The 15522-nt window shown below is 41.7% G+C and overlaps 1 protein-coding gene across 4 annotated transcripts in view; it reads left to right on the top strand.

Annotated features, from left to right (window-relative positions):
* fmnl1a (formin-like 1a) overlaps positions 1 to 15522 on the top strand; it is a 258801-nt gene that overhangs the window by 126083 nt on the left and 117196 nt on the right. For all 4 annotated transcript variants that reach the window (XM_043675290.1, XM_043675287.1, XM_043675288.1 and 1 more), the window contains exon 3: positions 14579 to 14659. In XM_043675290.1, the coding sequence (XP_043531225.1) occupies positions 14579 to 14659 (81 nt within the window). The remainder of the gene's footprint in view (positions 1 to 14578; positions 14660 to 15522) is intronic.

Below are 15522 nucleotides of genomic sequence, written 5' to 3'. Positions count from 1 at the left end.
CAGTCTTTCAGTGTAAGTTAATCCCGCCATTCCAGGAATTGACTTCGTGAACCTACGCTGCACTCCCTCCATAGCCAGAATGTCTTTTCTCAAATTTGGAGACCAGAACTGCACACAGTACTCCAGGTGTGGTCTCACCAGGGCCCTGTACAGCTGCAGAAGCACCTCTTTGCTTCTATACTCAATCCCTCTTGTTATGAAGGCCAGCATGCTATTAGCTTTCTTCACTACCTGCTGTACCTGCATGCTTGCCTTCATTGAGTGGTGTACAAGAACACCCAGATCTCTTTGTACTGCCCCTTTACCTAAATTGATTAGGTAGTAATCTGCCTTCCTGTTCTTGCCACCAAAGTGGATAACCATACATTTAGTCATGTGATCATACCTCACTGATGATGTAGGCTGTCCTATTTACATGATAACTTTAACCCTTTGCACCACTGTTTACTGCAGTGACTGATTCTATGACATGCATCATGGTCAGCTTCACCCGACTTTGTTTGTGTTTTCAGAGATGTTTTTACACATCTTTGGAGCAGGTGGGACCTGAACCTTGACCTCTTGACTCAGAGGCAGGGACACTACCACTGCATCACAAAAGCCCTTGACAACAGCTGTAGATTTCCTTTTATTCAACCTAGAACAAAGTTCAGAACACAAACTACCATAAGTGTTGGCAGCAGTGGGATGTGAGCCCCTGTGTCTGCAGATTGGAACCTGAATATACAGTCAATGGCAGGACCCTGAGGAGAATTGATATACAGAGGAATCTTGGGGTGCAAGTACATAACTCCCTGAAAATGGCAAATGTAGGTGGATAGGGTGGTAAAGAAGGCGTACGACATGCTTGCCTTCATCAGTTGGGGCATTGAGTTGGCAAGTCATGTTGCAGCTAAATAAAACTTCAGTTCAGTCACATTTGGGGTAATGGATGCAGTTCTGGTCACCACACTATAGGAAGAATGTGAAGGCTTTGGAGAGTGTGCAAAAGAGATTTACCAGAGCGTTGCATGGATTGGAATGTATCAGCTCCAAGGAGAGGTTGGTGGGGATCTGGGCACTGGGAAGTAGGTTTGTTGTGAGGGGATGGAAAAATAGAAGTGCTTACTGTGAGCATTGCAGAAAGTGGAACCTTAGACCATAGTCATAGACATGGAAAAAAGAAGCTGGAGTAGGTCATTCAGCCCTACAACCCTCCTCTGCTATTCATCATGGCTGATCCGTAACCTTTTCCCACTATTTCCCCATACTCTTTGATCTCTTTAGCCCTAAAGCTAGACTTATAAATTCTTCTCTAAAACATTCAGTGCTTTGGCTGCCACTACTGTCTGTGACAAAGAACGCTATAGGCTCACCACTCTGGATGAAGTCATTTTTTTCTCATGTCAGCCTGAACTCCCTCACTCCATGTTCTTAGTCTGTGACAAAAAAAACCAAAAGAACTCAGAAACAAAAACAGAAATTGCTGGAACATCTTAGCAGGTCTGGCAGCATCCATGGAGCGAAATCAGAGTTAATGTTTCAGTGGCCCTTCTTCAGATCTGATGGTAGCGAGGAAAATATTGGTTTTAACCATCTTCTGCATAAAAACCAACATTTTCCTCACTACCATCCTTTCTGTGGAAGGGTCACTAGACCCAAAACGTTAACTCTGATTTCTCTCCACAGATGCTCACAGACCTGCTGAGCTTTTCCAGCAATTTCTGCTCCTGTTTCTTAGTCTGTGACCCCCAGGTCCTGATATACCTGTCAACAATGAGACCACATTTTGGGGGGAATGTAGCATGGAACTGAGCCAGAAAAATCCATGAATATGATATTGGGAGGGGAAGGATTTGCTGAGAATTCAAAGGGATTACTTGATAGAATCCAGAAATCATGGAAGGATTCAACCTGAAGGATGAGAATTTTAATTGTGGGAACTTGGAGCTGAAGGATTGATGTAATGGGTGAATGCACTATGATGTGTGATAGGGTTTGTACAGTGACATTTTGGTTGAGTTGAAGTTTACAGAGAGCAATGGATGGAATTTCATTGTGAAGAGCATTAAAGTCACGACAAAGAATGTGTAACCTGTGGAACAGAGCTCTGGATAAACTAATGGAGAGAAACAGCTGAAATCATTTCAGCAACAGTTGGTTACTGTGACTGGAGGGAGTTGGTCTTTCTGGATGGTTGAGCAGAATGAGTGATCTCATCCATCCGTGTCTATCTTGTAATGAAGAGTAATGTAATCATTCAAAGGGCGTTGTCTTCAAAGTGATGACTTGTGTTTGGTGCAGGGGATTGGTTGGCTCTGCTCTTAAGTGGGAGAGATGCCTTACAGCTGCTGAATGAATGAGTTATAATGTATGAGTGCACAGGCACCATGACAGCAGGCCAAGGCAAGAGATTCCCATTTGAGTTCAGAATACCTGCAAGTAGGTGATCTGATCCCAGTAGAAGGCACTAGGATTACCAGATTAGGATTCTGTGAGCAAGTAATTCTAGATCAAGTGACCACCACCTGTTCTGCAATTGTTATCTCATTAAAATAACTAAATGTGAACAATCGATTGGAGTTAATTAAAACAAGAGGAGATACCTGATAATTTTTCAATTTTTCAACCATTCATGGTTAAGAAAGAAAGACATGCATTTATATAACACCTACCATGACTCTGCTTATCCCAAAGCACCTTACAACCAAGGAAGCATTTTTTAAAAGGGTGATCTCTACTATAATATAGGAATGCAGCAGACCATTAGTGTATAGCTAGGCAGCAATTAATATCAATATGATCAAGGCCAGGTAATGAAGACATGTGTAGAGCAGTGGTAGAACCTTTGCCTCTAGACCAGGAGGTCTGCTCCGAGGCGTGTCATAACACAGCTGAGCAGGTTGATTATTAAAATCTCAACATTTGTAAACTTGGTTACCCAGCAGACTATCGTTTGTACAACTTAAGTGATAAGATTCATGACCAGATAATGAGAGCTGTTGTGATGCAATGGTAGTGTCGCTACCTCTGAGGTAGGAGGACCAAATTCAAGTCCTTCCTGTTTCAGAGGTAATACCTTCTCTGAACAGTTTGATTAGTCAATAACTCACAACCAGCTAATCTGTGGTGCTGATTTAACTGAGAAATATTTGTCCAGGGCAACATGAGTAATGTGGATGTGTTTAAGGACCCTAAAGCAAACTTGTGACGATTAGGTCATAGAACTGTGCATCAATGGGTAAGAATGTAGCAGCTTGGGTGATGTTAGATCACACTACACTGTACTCACTGCATGAAGATCACCAGATGCTAACAATCGAGACTGAAAGACTCACATCTGCACTTGGATATGAACACTTATGGAAAATAGATTTGCCCTTACCTAATATAGTCAGGACTTGCTATATCTGGATTACCATGTCTGGAAGTATTTAGTATTGATGCATAATAAATAGTGTTACAGTAAAGCCTTATCCTGAAAACAGTCCTTCACTTTGTCTTCTCCTTGACTAGTCTGTCATGAACCCAAACTCAGAGTGATATCAAACCACACAATAAAAGAGCTGACTCCCTTCCTCTTCATCAGAACAGTGCGATGGCATTTCTTTTGTCTTCACCCAAGACAAAAATATTTTACCTGAAATCTAGTTGCTCTGACTCCCTAACTACATCAATTTGTGTTTGTGTATCAGATTAGTCATGATTTTACTGAGCGACGGAGAAAGTCGAGGAAGTCAAATGGTCTCTCGTTGCTATTCTGTTATGCTATGCTGTTAACATTAGCACCTCCATTACTAAATACTTAGTATGTTGTCTGCATCTAACCAATGCCTATCAATTAATATAGTCCAGAAGATTTTTAAAGTTTAACTTTCATTCACAACTACAGCCAGTAATTCTTAAATATGCTTTATCAAGTGGCATATTCAAACTACTTAAGGTCCTGAGAGCTATGCATGCCTATCCGTGACTTGAAGAGAATTTTTTTCAATTACATTAATTCATGACACCTACTATGTGGGTTAACGTTCTTGGAACAGCCAAAGTGAGATCTGGATGTAAGTTTGCTCAATGAGTCGAAAAGTTCAATTTCAGACATTTCGTCACCATACTAGGTAACATCATCAGTGAGCTTCTGGTGGTATAGCCCACTTTTTATTTGTGTCTTGGTTTCCTTGGGTTGGTGATGTCATTTCCTGTGGTGATATCGTTTCCTGTTCTTTTTCTCAGGATGGTAAATGAGATTCAAGTCAATGTGTTTGTTGATAGAGTTACGGTTGGAATGCCGTGCTTCTAGGAAATCTCATACGTGTCTCTATTTGGCTTGTTCTAGGATGGATGTGTTGCCCCAGTCAAAGTAGTGTCCTTCCTCATCTGCATGTCAAGATCCTCCTGACAGTGGGTCATGTCTTTTTGTGGCTAGTTGATGTTCAAGTATCATGGTGGCTAGTTTTCTGCCTGTTTGTCCAATGTAATGTTTGCTACAGTTCTTACAAGGTATTTTGTAAATTACATTAGTTTTGCTTGTTGCCTGTATAAGGTCTTTCAAGTTCATTAGCTGCTGTTTTAATGTGTTGGTGGGTTTGTGGGCTACCATGATGCCAAGGGTCTGAGTAGTCTGGCAGTCATTTCTGAGATGTCTTTGATGTAGGGGAGAGAGGCTAGGGTTTATGGACATGTTTTGTCTACTTGTTTGTGTTTGTTGCTGAGAAATTGGCGGATGTACTCATTGGGTACCCATTCTTTTTGAATACACTGTATAAGTGATTTTCCTCTACTCTTTGTAGTTCCTCTGTGCTGCAGTGTGTGGTGGCTCATTGAAATAATGTTCTGATGCAGCTTCGTTTGTGAATGTTTTAATAATTCAGTATTTGGTTCGTATGTGTTGTTTTCCTGTTGACGCTGGTTTGAAGTTCCCCATTGGCTGTTTGCTCTACTGCAGCATCTAGGAATGGCAGTTTGTTGTTGTTTTCCTCCTCTTTAGTGAATTTTATGCTGGTAAGGGTATTGTTGGTAGTCTTGAAGGTTTCCTCTAATTTGTTTCGTTTAGGGATGACAAAGGTGTCATTCAAGTAGCGGACCCAAAATTTGGATTGGATGGTTGGCAGAGCTAGGAGAAAGTGAGGACTGCAGATGCTGGAGACTAGAGTTGAAAAGTGTGGTTTCTGAAGAAGGGCTTATGCCCGAAACGTTGATTCTCCTGCTCCTCGGATGCTGCCTGGCCTGTTGGTTGGCAGAGCTGTTTGTTTGAGTCTCTGCATTCCTTCACAGTCCAAAGATGGGCTGGTTAGGTGGGTTGGCCATGCTCAATTGCCCATGTTAACCAAGGATTAGCCATGGGAAATATAGTGTAGACTTGATGGGCCAAATAGCCTGCTTCCATAGTGTAGAGATTCAATGATATAAGACCATAAGACCATAAGACATAGGAGCGGAGGTAAGGCCATTCGGCCCATCGAGTCCACTCCACCATTCAATCATGGCTGATGGGCATTTCAACTCCACTTACCCGCATTCTCCCCGTACCCTTATTCCTTGTGACATCAAGAATTTATCAATTTCTGCCTTGAAGACATTTAGCGTCCCAGCCTCCACTGCACTCTGTGGCAATGAATTCCACAGGCCCACCACTCTCTGGCTGAAGAAATGTCTCTGCATTTCTGTTCTGAATTTACCCCCTTTAATTTTAAGGCTGTGTCCACGGGTCCTAGTCTCCTCGCCTAAGGGAAACAATTTCCTAGCGTCCACCCTCTCCAAGCCATGTATTTTCTTGTAAGTTTCTATTAGATCTCCCTTTAATCTTTTAAACTCCAATGAATACAATCCCAGGCTAAGAACCTTGATATCTGAGATCCCTTGGGTGTTCTGTTGGTTTGTCTGAAGGTTTGTTGTTGAAGGTGAAGTGGGTGGTAAGGCATAGGTCCACTAACTTGACAATATTGCCTTTGCTGATGAAGTTGGTGGTGTTTGGTGTATATGTCTTTGATTCTTCTAATAGTATAGTCAGTGTTTCTTTGGCCGGGTTGAATAGGGCTGTTACGTCAAAGGAGACCATCATTTCATCCACTTCTATCTTGGTGTTTTTGGTCTTCAGGAATTCTTGGGTGGAGTGGATGGAGTGGGGTGAGTCTTCTACTAAGTGTTTTACTCTTTGGTGTAGCTCCTTGGCTAATCTACAAGTTGGTGTTCCAAGTAATGAGACTATGGGTTTGGGAGGGGGGCCAGGGGGGGCGCTCCTGGTTTGTGAACTTTGGGTAATCTGTAGAAGTGTGGTGTGTAGGATCTGTCAGGTTTCATTTTTTGGAAGTCAGTCTTGTTTATTTCTCCAGATTTCTGAAGTTTTTTGAGTAGGGCGGTGATTCGGTTCTCTAGTTGCGAGGTCAGGTGCATCGCCACTTTTTGGTAAGTGTTGGTATCTGCAAGCAGTGCGTTCGCTTTCTCAGTGTGGTCACTTTGATTTAAAATGACTGTCAAGCATCCAGGTAAGGATAACAATATTTTTATCTTTTTTTTAATCACATTTTTAACCCATTTACCAACCCCTGAGAAAAAGAACAGGAAATGACATCACCATAGGAAATGATGTCAGCAACCCAAGGAAGCCCAAAAACATAAATAAAAAGTGGGCCATACCAGCAGTGCTTCACTGGAGGCTCACTGGATGTTTCTTAGCATGGTGAAGAAACGTCTGAAAACAAACCAACCAGCTCAGCGAGCAAACTTACATCCAGAACCTCAACTTGAGCCATAAAACTTCTCAAAACTCGCTAAAGAGATCTATTTAAACTCAGCACTAAGTTCAAATTGAACAAAAGAGTTCCTGTTTCAATTTGTGTGAGTCATACTGCATGTGAAACCTTTCTCTCCCAACAAAAATTACATCTGTTGAAAATGAAACCAAGATTTTTGCATATCACTGAACCTCTACAGTGGGGAAGCAGGCCATTTGGCCCATCAAGTCCATATCTTCCCTCCAAAGAGCATCCCACCCAGACTCCCCCACCCCCCCCACATACACTAATCCACCCAGCCTGCAAATCCTTGGACAATATGGGCAATTGAGCATGGCCAACCCACCTAACCAGCACATCTTTGGACTGTGGGAGGAAACTGGAGCACCCGGAGGAAACCCATGCATACAACTGAAACAGTTGCCCAAGGGTGGAATTGAACCCGGGTCCCTGACAATTGACAATAGACAATAGGTGTAGGAGTAGGCCATTCTGCCCTTCGAGCCTGCACCACCATTCAATATGATCATGGCTGATCATCCTTAATCAGTATCCTGTTCCTGCCTTATCTCCATAACCCTTGATTCCACAATCCTTGAGAACTCTATCCAACTCTTTCTTAAATGAATCCAGAGACTGGGCCTCCACTGCCCTCTGGGGCAGAGCATTCCACACAGCCACCACTCTCTGGGTGAAGAGGTTTCTCCTCATCTCTGTCCTAAATGGTCTATCCCGTATTGTGAGCCAACTATCCTTAATTCTTAATTATAAATTCAGGTTTTTCCAAATGACAGATGTCAACTAACTGATAGTTTCCTGCTTTCTGTCTCCTTCCTTTTATGGTTAGGGATATTATGCTTGCAGTTTTCCAATCCAACTAAGGACTTTCTCCGAACTGAAGGAATTTTGGAAGATGGGTGAAAGGCTTGAAAGTTCCACACCCCTGACAAGCAAAGTTGAAGAGGTCGCATAAGTCAATTAGACCTTAACTGGCAGCATCTGTGGAGAAACATCAAAGTTAATGTTTCCAATTGAGTGACCCTTCCTCAGAAGGGTCTGAGCAAGTGTCACTTGACCTGAAATGTTAACTCTGATTTCTCTGTACGGATGCTGCCAGAGCTTTTCCAGCAATTTCTGTTTTTGTTTTGATTTTCAGCATCCACAGTTTTTTTTTTTGGTTTGTTTTATTTATTCCTTAGCAAGCGATGGTTTCACAAATTTGGCCATCCACTTCCTTTTGGCTTCAAAGATTCTGAACTCAAACTTTAGAGTTTGGAAGGCTGTAAAAGGGCTTTGGATGAAAGATTGAAATTTATATGATTTATTAAACAGTCAAAATTTTTTCCAGTTATCAAGACCAAACCTAACAGAAACTAATTAACTAGTCATTGATCTCATTTGTTTGTGGGATATTACGTGATAACTGTTTGATACATTTACTTGTATAACAATATATCTCAAAAATCAACTAGTTATGCTACATGCTGAGGACACAAAAGATACTATATATATAAGCAGAGGCCTTTTTGCTCAAGAATAATATACTGTGGGTGTTGGAAATCTGAAATAAAAACACGAATTGCTGACACTCAGCAAACAGCATTTGTAAAGAGAGAAAGAAAAAAGAAACAATAATGTTTCAGCCCTAAAAGAAACAGAGTTAACTCTAATGGAGGGTCATCAACCTGATAAATTAACGTGTTTCTCTCTGCGAAGATGTTCCCGGACCAACTGAGTGTTTTACTGCTCTGTTCTGTTATCGTTTCTTTTTCCTTGGTTTTCAAAATTCCATTGGAGCATTCTCACCGCAGTTTACTTTTCATGTTAATTAATGGTTTAGTTAACTGAGTTTTATAAGTGCAGTCAAGATTTAGTGTGGGATGGGGGGCGGGGGGAGGGTCATCGATTGTTTGCAGACAGAGATGTCTATTGAATACGAGATCTGTAGTTACAACATGAGAAATTCATTCAGTGTTTAGTTGCTTCATATTAAAGAGCTGGTTGGTATGCAGACAACCACTTCAAAATGGATGGACCACTCCTACCTCAAAGACTGATTCACAAGTGCTAGCTCATCCAGCTGTTGGGAATATTTAATACTGGTTACTGAGCTGTGAACAGACCTGGTGCTAATTGTCTGGAGGCTGCTAACTGGGAAAGGAACATCATCACCCATTCTGCTATAAATCTCATCATGGGAAGGCATCACACAATATTCATGCCTTTGAGCCTGACTTTGAAGAACAATTATATTAAATTACAATATTCCTTTGTTTCTGTTCAAAATTTGAGGCAGGGAACTATTTATCCATATTTAGTATTTAAGTGAATCCCTGTTTTACAAGGACAATAACAAGGTGAAGCTAGTGTTATTGTCAGAGATCCCACACAGGTTTTGCCAAAAAAATGATAAGGGTCAGTGTCTACAATTGAGCCCTGGCAAAAACACCTTGTTATTTTTACTGTAATGTAATGTTTGCTCCTTCTTCAATTTCTTACAGTGCCTTAAAAATGTTATAGGAAAGGTATCATTAATCTGGAGAGGGTTCAGAAGACATTTACCAGGATGTTGCCGGGTGTGGAAGATTTAAGTTATAAAGAAAGGCTGAGTAGGTTAGGACTTTTTTCACTGGAACGAAGGAGGTTGAGAGGTGACCTCATAGAGGTTTATAAAATCATGAGGGGTACAGATAAGTTTAATGGTAGGTGTCTTTCCCCTAGGCTGGGGGATTTCAAATCCCGTGGCATATTTAGAAGGTGAGAGGAGAGAGATTTATAAAAGACATGAGGGACAAATTTTTACACAGAGGATGGTTCACGTGTGGAATAAACATCCTGAGGAAGTGGTGGATGTGGGCAGAGTTGCATTGTTTAAATGTACTTTTTAAAAGTACATGAATAGGAAAGTTTTGAAGGGATATGGACCAAGTTCAGGCAGGAGGGGCTAGTTTAGTTTGGGATTATGTTCAGCATTGACTGGTTGGACTGGAGAGTCTATTTCCATGCTGTATGACTATATGACTCTATATAACATTCCAAATATTACTGGATATCCAGTTAACTAAGGAGATTTTAAGAAAGCTGACCAAAAGCTTGATGAAAGGTAGGTCTTAAGGAGTATCATAAAGAAGGAGAAAAACATAGAGATAGAAATGTTTAGGAAAAGACTTCCACAGCTGAAGGTCGAGCTAGCTAAAGGCACGGCTGCCAGTGGTGGAACCCTTTGTCTCATAGTCAGGATACTTGTAAGAGGCATGTTGAATTGAATTGAATTGAATTTATTGTCACATGTACCGAAGCACAGTGAAAAGTTTTGTCTTGCGAGCAATACAGGCAGATCACATAGTTAAGTAGCATAGGTAGTAAATAATAGGTAAACAGTGGCAAAAACACAGGAACAGGTGAATGTTAAGGCCACCCTTTGTCTTAGAGGAGAAAGTGAGGTCTGCAGACGCTGGAGATCAGAGTAGAAAATGTGTTGCTGGAAAAGCGCAGCAGGTCAGGCAGCCTCCTGAAGAAGGGCTTATGCCCGAAACGTCGATTCTCCTGTTCCCTGGTTGCTGCCTGACCTGCTGCGCTTTTCCAGCAACACATTTTCAGCACCCTTTGTCTTACCCAAGGATGTTGTGCGGTCCATACGATGGAAATAAAAAAAACAGCATGTTCATAATATAAGCACTATATCATAGCATGTGAGCTACAGGTTTAAGATCTCAGACATTGTTAATCTGAATCATTGAAGCAGTATACCTGTATACTGTTGGAACCATGCTACTCTTTATAACCATACTGCTGAATGTGTGCCAGTGACTGTAATATTTGTACAGAATAGTGAGTTGTAATTACATCTGTTCGACCTTTCGGTAATACCACATTACCCACATCCTGGTTTTTTTATGTTGTGAGGAACAATATAAACATGGCCACATCAAGTAAAGATATCTTAATGGAGGCAAAATCAACATCAGAGCTATTAAGGTCAGCTATGCACAAGTGACCAGAGTTAGAGTGTAGAGAAAGGCAAAAACTGGAGCCATGGCAGAGAGAGGAACGGGGCATGAGTTGGGAGGAATTTTGAAACAAAAATGAAAATTGTGTAAAGTTTATTTCTTTGATGTGTGGCATAATAAAAGATCTATTTATCAACTTGGAGAGTTTGAGACATATACCACTTGAAGTGACATTGTCATTATATTAATAAAAAACTAATCAAGTGAGTAAATGATGCAAAGAGTCATTGATGCAAGTAACCAAATGACTGTTACCCAACATTAGTTCACTGTATCAATTTTTTTTTTTGCAGATATTATTAAGGCTGAAGGTTCTCTAGCTGCCTGCTCAGAAGTGGTATTGCAAGGGTGCAATGTAGTTGGAAAGTGAACACCAATCCTTTGCTCATACTTTGCTCCTCAGCAGTACAGCCCCTGAATTTCCTGGATATAAAGATTAAAAAAGCTGCAAGCAATCAATAGGTCAGGCAGCATCTGAGGAGAGTCATAGAGTTATACAGCAAAGAAACCCTTCAGTCCAAACAGTCCATAATACTAAACTAAACTGCCTGCGCTTGACCCTGCAAAAATTGTCACTTGTGCCTTCTTTAAATCCTTCTCCTGTAACTTTAAAAAATGTACCCCCTAGTCTTGGAAACCTCACCAACACCCCCCCCCCCCCCCTCCCCCCCTCCCGAAAAGACATCTGCCATTCACCTTATCTACACACTCATTATTTTATAAACCTCTATAAGGTCACCACTGAACCTCCTATGCTCATGTGAAAACAGTCCGAGCCTAGCTAGCCTTTCCTCAGAACTTAAACCCTCTACAAAGGAACCTCGATTATCCAACCGTTGATTATCCAAACAAGATTGCAATGTCCTGATACTTGCCTAAACTGTGTTATCCAGCATTCAATTATCCGAACAAATTACTCCCCACCTGTGTCGTTTGGATAATCGAGGTTCCTCTGAATTCCCAGCGACATCCTGTAAATGTCCTCTGAACTCTTTCCAGCTTAATATTTTCCTTCACATAACAGGGTGACAAGAACTGGACACAGTACTTCAGAAGAGGTCTCACCAACATCCTGTACATAATGTTTCCGAGTAATGACTGTTTCAATTAAATATTTCTGTTACTTGCACCTTGCTGATATAAAATAAATGGCAACACATCAGAGAAATCTGCCCTCAGATTTCATCCATTGTATTGTGCATAGTTTAGGGGTAAATTGTTATTTTACTGCAATGTGATTTATGTTCTTAAGGAAAAGCTGGGAATTACAAAGATTATTATTTTGGATACCTGTATTTGTATAAGAACTGTTAGTAATGAAGATGGGTCCCTCAGGAGTTGGTACAATTGACCTGCTATTAAAGGTTTGCTCTGTTTTACAAATCAATTGATCAGGAACATGTTATGATGTCAGTGTTCATCACATGGAGGAAATCTCCTTTCTCCATCGTTTACATTCCTTGTACACTTAAATTTCTAAACAGGTACTTAATAGTTTACTTAATTATAGAACAAAGGGCTGTCCTATTTAAGTTCCTTTAGATTATTTCCAAGTACAAGCCCTTATCTCAGTTAGTGGTGTGTTTACACCTGATTTAGTGAGATACCTATCACTTCACATCAACGCTTGGTGCTTCATTCATACTCCAAGTGAACGTAGTAACTGAATGGCATCCTGGAATTCTAGAATGTGTCTCCCTTGTCCTAGCTAAGAGATGGAGTCTGACTGGGGTAGTGTTCCAATGCCAGAAATACACTGAATGAAATCTCCAGGCAGGCTTGTAAATGTTACAGGACATGGTTGCCTGTTTTGGGAGGAAGGCTCTTTAAAATGCGAAGTGGAGTACTGCACCATTGTAGAGGCATAGCATGTATCAAGAACACTCATGGATTCCCTACAGTGTGAAAGCAGGATATTCAGCCAGTTGAGTCCATACCGACCCTCCAAAGAGCATCCCACCCCTCTATTCAATCCCTGCATGTCCATGGCCAATCCATCTAACCAGCACATCTCTTGACTGTGGCAGGAAACCAGAACATCTGGAGGAAACCCACGCAAGCACAGGAGAATGCATAAACTCCACACAGACCGTCGTCTAAGGGTGGAATCGAATGCAGGCCCTGAACCACTGAGCGACCATGCTGCCCCACTCCTCCCACTAGCACTAGACAAACCAATGAGCTTAGCGGGATCATTATAGGCTAATTCCCAAAAACTGTGACCCACTGCCATCCTGTGCTTGCTCCCTCTATGGGATGGACAACTCCCAAAGCCCAAACCTGGTTTATAGCTCAGCTCTGGAATGGGACTGTCCAATTTCATGTCATCTCACATCTGCCGAGTTGGAGTGAGGCCTTTGGCTGGCACCTACAGCTCATGAGAATCTCAGCTGAAATCAAAAGGAGCCAAGGTTTGAAGACTTGTCCTTCTACCTTGACAGCCTAATGACTTCCTCTTCCAGTACTTAGACTTCAAGGCAAGTAGGCAGAGTCTGAACTCCTTTTCAGCATTCAGCTCTTTTGATGACCAGCCAAACCAATTTGATGGTGGGATGGATTGGCAGATATGGACTGTGATTGGAGAAGCTTGCTTCTTCAAATAATGTGTTGCGCGTTGGAGTAGGAGAGCCTTTCGTATTTCTTCAACTGGTTTTCCCATCTTGAGCTACTGTTCTTAATCCTGCCTTTTTGGAACTAAGACGGTGCTGGAGAATGGTGACTTTCTACACATTTCACAGTATTCCTGCATTTGGGTACACGTGACAATAAAATCTAAATCTACATCTCCAATCTAAAATTGCTTGTGGATGTCTGGTTTGCACTGATCCTGAGTGAGTGTTCAGGCAATTCTTATGTCTCTTTTTCTATTGTCTAAACTGATGAAATCAAGAATTAATGATGTCGTGCAGTGAGGACAATAAAAAAACCCAGGAAAGAACAGTTGAGAGAAATAAGATACAAGCTGTTAACTACCCAGTTGGATTTTGCACAGAGGGAGCGCGTTTCCTGTTTATTCTTCAATGGAGTTGGTTAGTAGGTCGAGCAGTACTTAGACCAGAGCAATCAATTAGTCCTTCCTCTTTCGAATTCTCTTCTAACTTGCCATAAAATTGTTAGAATACGATTGTTATTTACAGTTAGATAACAAAACATGGAATTAATCTGAAATAGTTGCTTACAGCTTCTAGCAGTAGAGGGTGAAGAGTTAAATTCTCTTTGCCCTAAGTAGACCCTCATTGTATTCCCTGGTCAATGGGTTGGTAGAATGTTTCACTTTGCCACAAGAAGAAATGGATTTTTTTAAATATTAAAAATATCCTTTATTCATAAAAATATCTTTTATATATAGCCACAAACACACTTTGGTTCTGTACAGTAGCATATGAAGAAAACAAAACAAACATTGGAGTTGGACTGTATCCAACAAACAAACCAAAGGCATCTCTTACTTGTGTAATATTATTTACATATATTTGAAGCACTGCGAGGATCTGATCATCCACCCTAAGTTGCAATGACCCTGTTGAACTGAATGGAGTAGAACATTGGGCTGTTGTACTTGAATGCACAATCCATAAGTACAGATGACCAACCAGGCAGCATCATGGGAAATTCCCTCCCAGAGGGAGATTGCAGAAATATGCTAAAAATGTGACTTTGAGGAGTAGGATCCTGTCAAAACAGGACTGCATAGGTAATAAAATCATTATTACAAGTTGATTTTATACAATAGTTGTAATCCAATTAATGTTCTATTTGAAACCCAGACTGAGCAGCTCGTGTCCAGATCAGTGACAATGCTTCAATCCTCTTTCATGGCGAGCAATCTCCTGACTGTTGTTTCATTCATTGCAGGAACGATTCCAAGTGAAGAATCCTCCGTTTGCTTACATCCAGAAACTAAGGGGATTCCTGGATCAGGGTGGGGTCAGGAAGGTAAGAACTGCTTTACTTTCTTCAGACCACAGACTGGATTGGTCAATGGGGCAGCTGCCTACCCTAGAAAATGGAGTGTTGATAATCATTCACACAGTTTCCAGCTGCACCAAGTGGTGTCTCTGAAAACACAAGTGTTTGGAATTCTGTCTCTTGTACCTGGAAATTATGTTCTTCAGATAATCGATCATCTGAGCACTCATATCAGCTTATTACCAGTGTGTTAAAATTTAGTCAGGTTTCAGATTGGGGAAATGGACCTGCGGATGACATAGTGGCTAAAACAAGGTAGAAAGTACCTCAGCTTTGCTGCGTGCAGTGTCTTTTCATGCTCTATTATTTATCCTAAAATAGACAGGAGCATCTTTCAAAACCCCTAACAAAAGGGGAATATAAATGAAATGCACAGCTGTTCCATTGTTTTTCCATTCCCCTGGTCCCGTCCTGAGGGTCTGCCCTGGGCTTGATACCCTAAGCCTTAGGATGTGTTCAGTGATCGTGAGGCACTGGTCTTGAACGCATGGAAACAGGCCCTTCAGCCCAACACGGCCACACCAACTGGTTTCTTTACATTTCCCAGTGTGAACCACACTAGGGAAACAAAGCCCCAACCCCACCCAAGTGGCTGTCAGCCGACCGACTGTGAGTGAATGAGGAAATCACAGGGCAGGGGAATGCGAGATAGACGGAGAATTCATCTCCACCCCCACCCCACAGACCAAGGATTCACCCCCACCCCCATCCCCACCCTCACAGACCCAGTGTCTCACCCCACCCCCACAGACCAAGGATCCGCCCCAAACCCCACCACCACAGACCGAGGGTTTATCCCCCACCCCCACAGTCTGAGCCTCATCCCCACC

This window comes from Chiloscyllium plagiosum, chromosome 33 (assembly GCF_004010195.1).
Source record: "Chiloscyllium plagiosum isolate BGI_BamShark_2017 chromosome 33, ASM401019v2, whole genome shotgun sequence".
Lineage (NCBI taxonomy): Eukaryota > Metazoa > Chordata > Chondrichthyes > Orectolobiformes > Hemiscylliidae > Chiloscyllium > Chiloscyllium plagiosum.
Note: the sequence above shows the minus strand (reverse complement) of the source record. Positions and strands in the feature narration are given on the sequence as shown.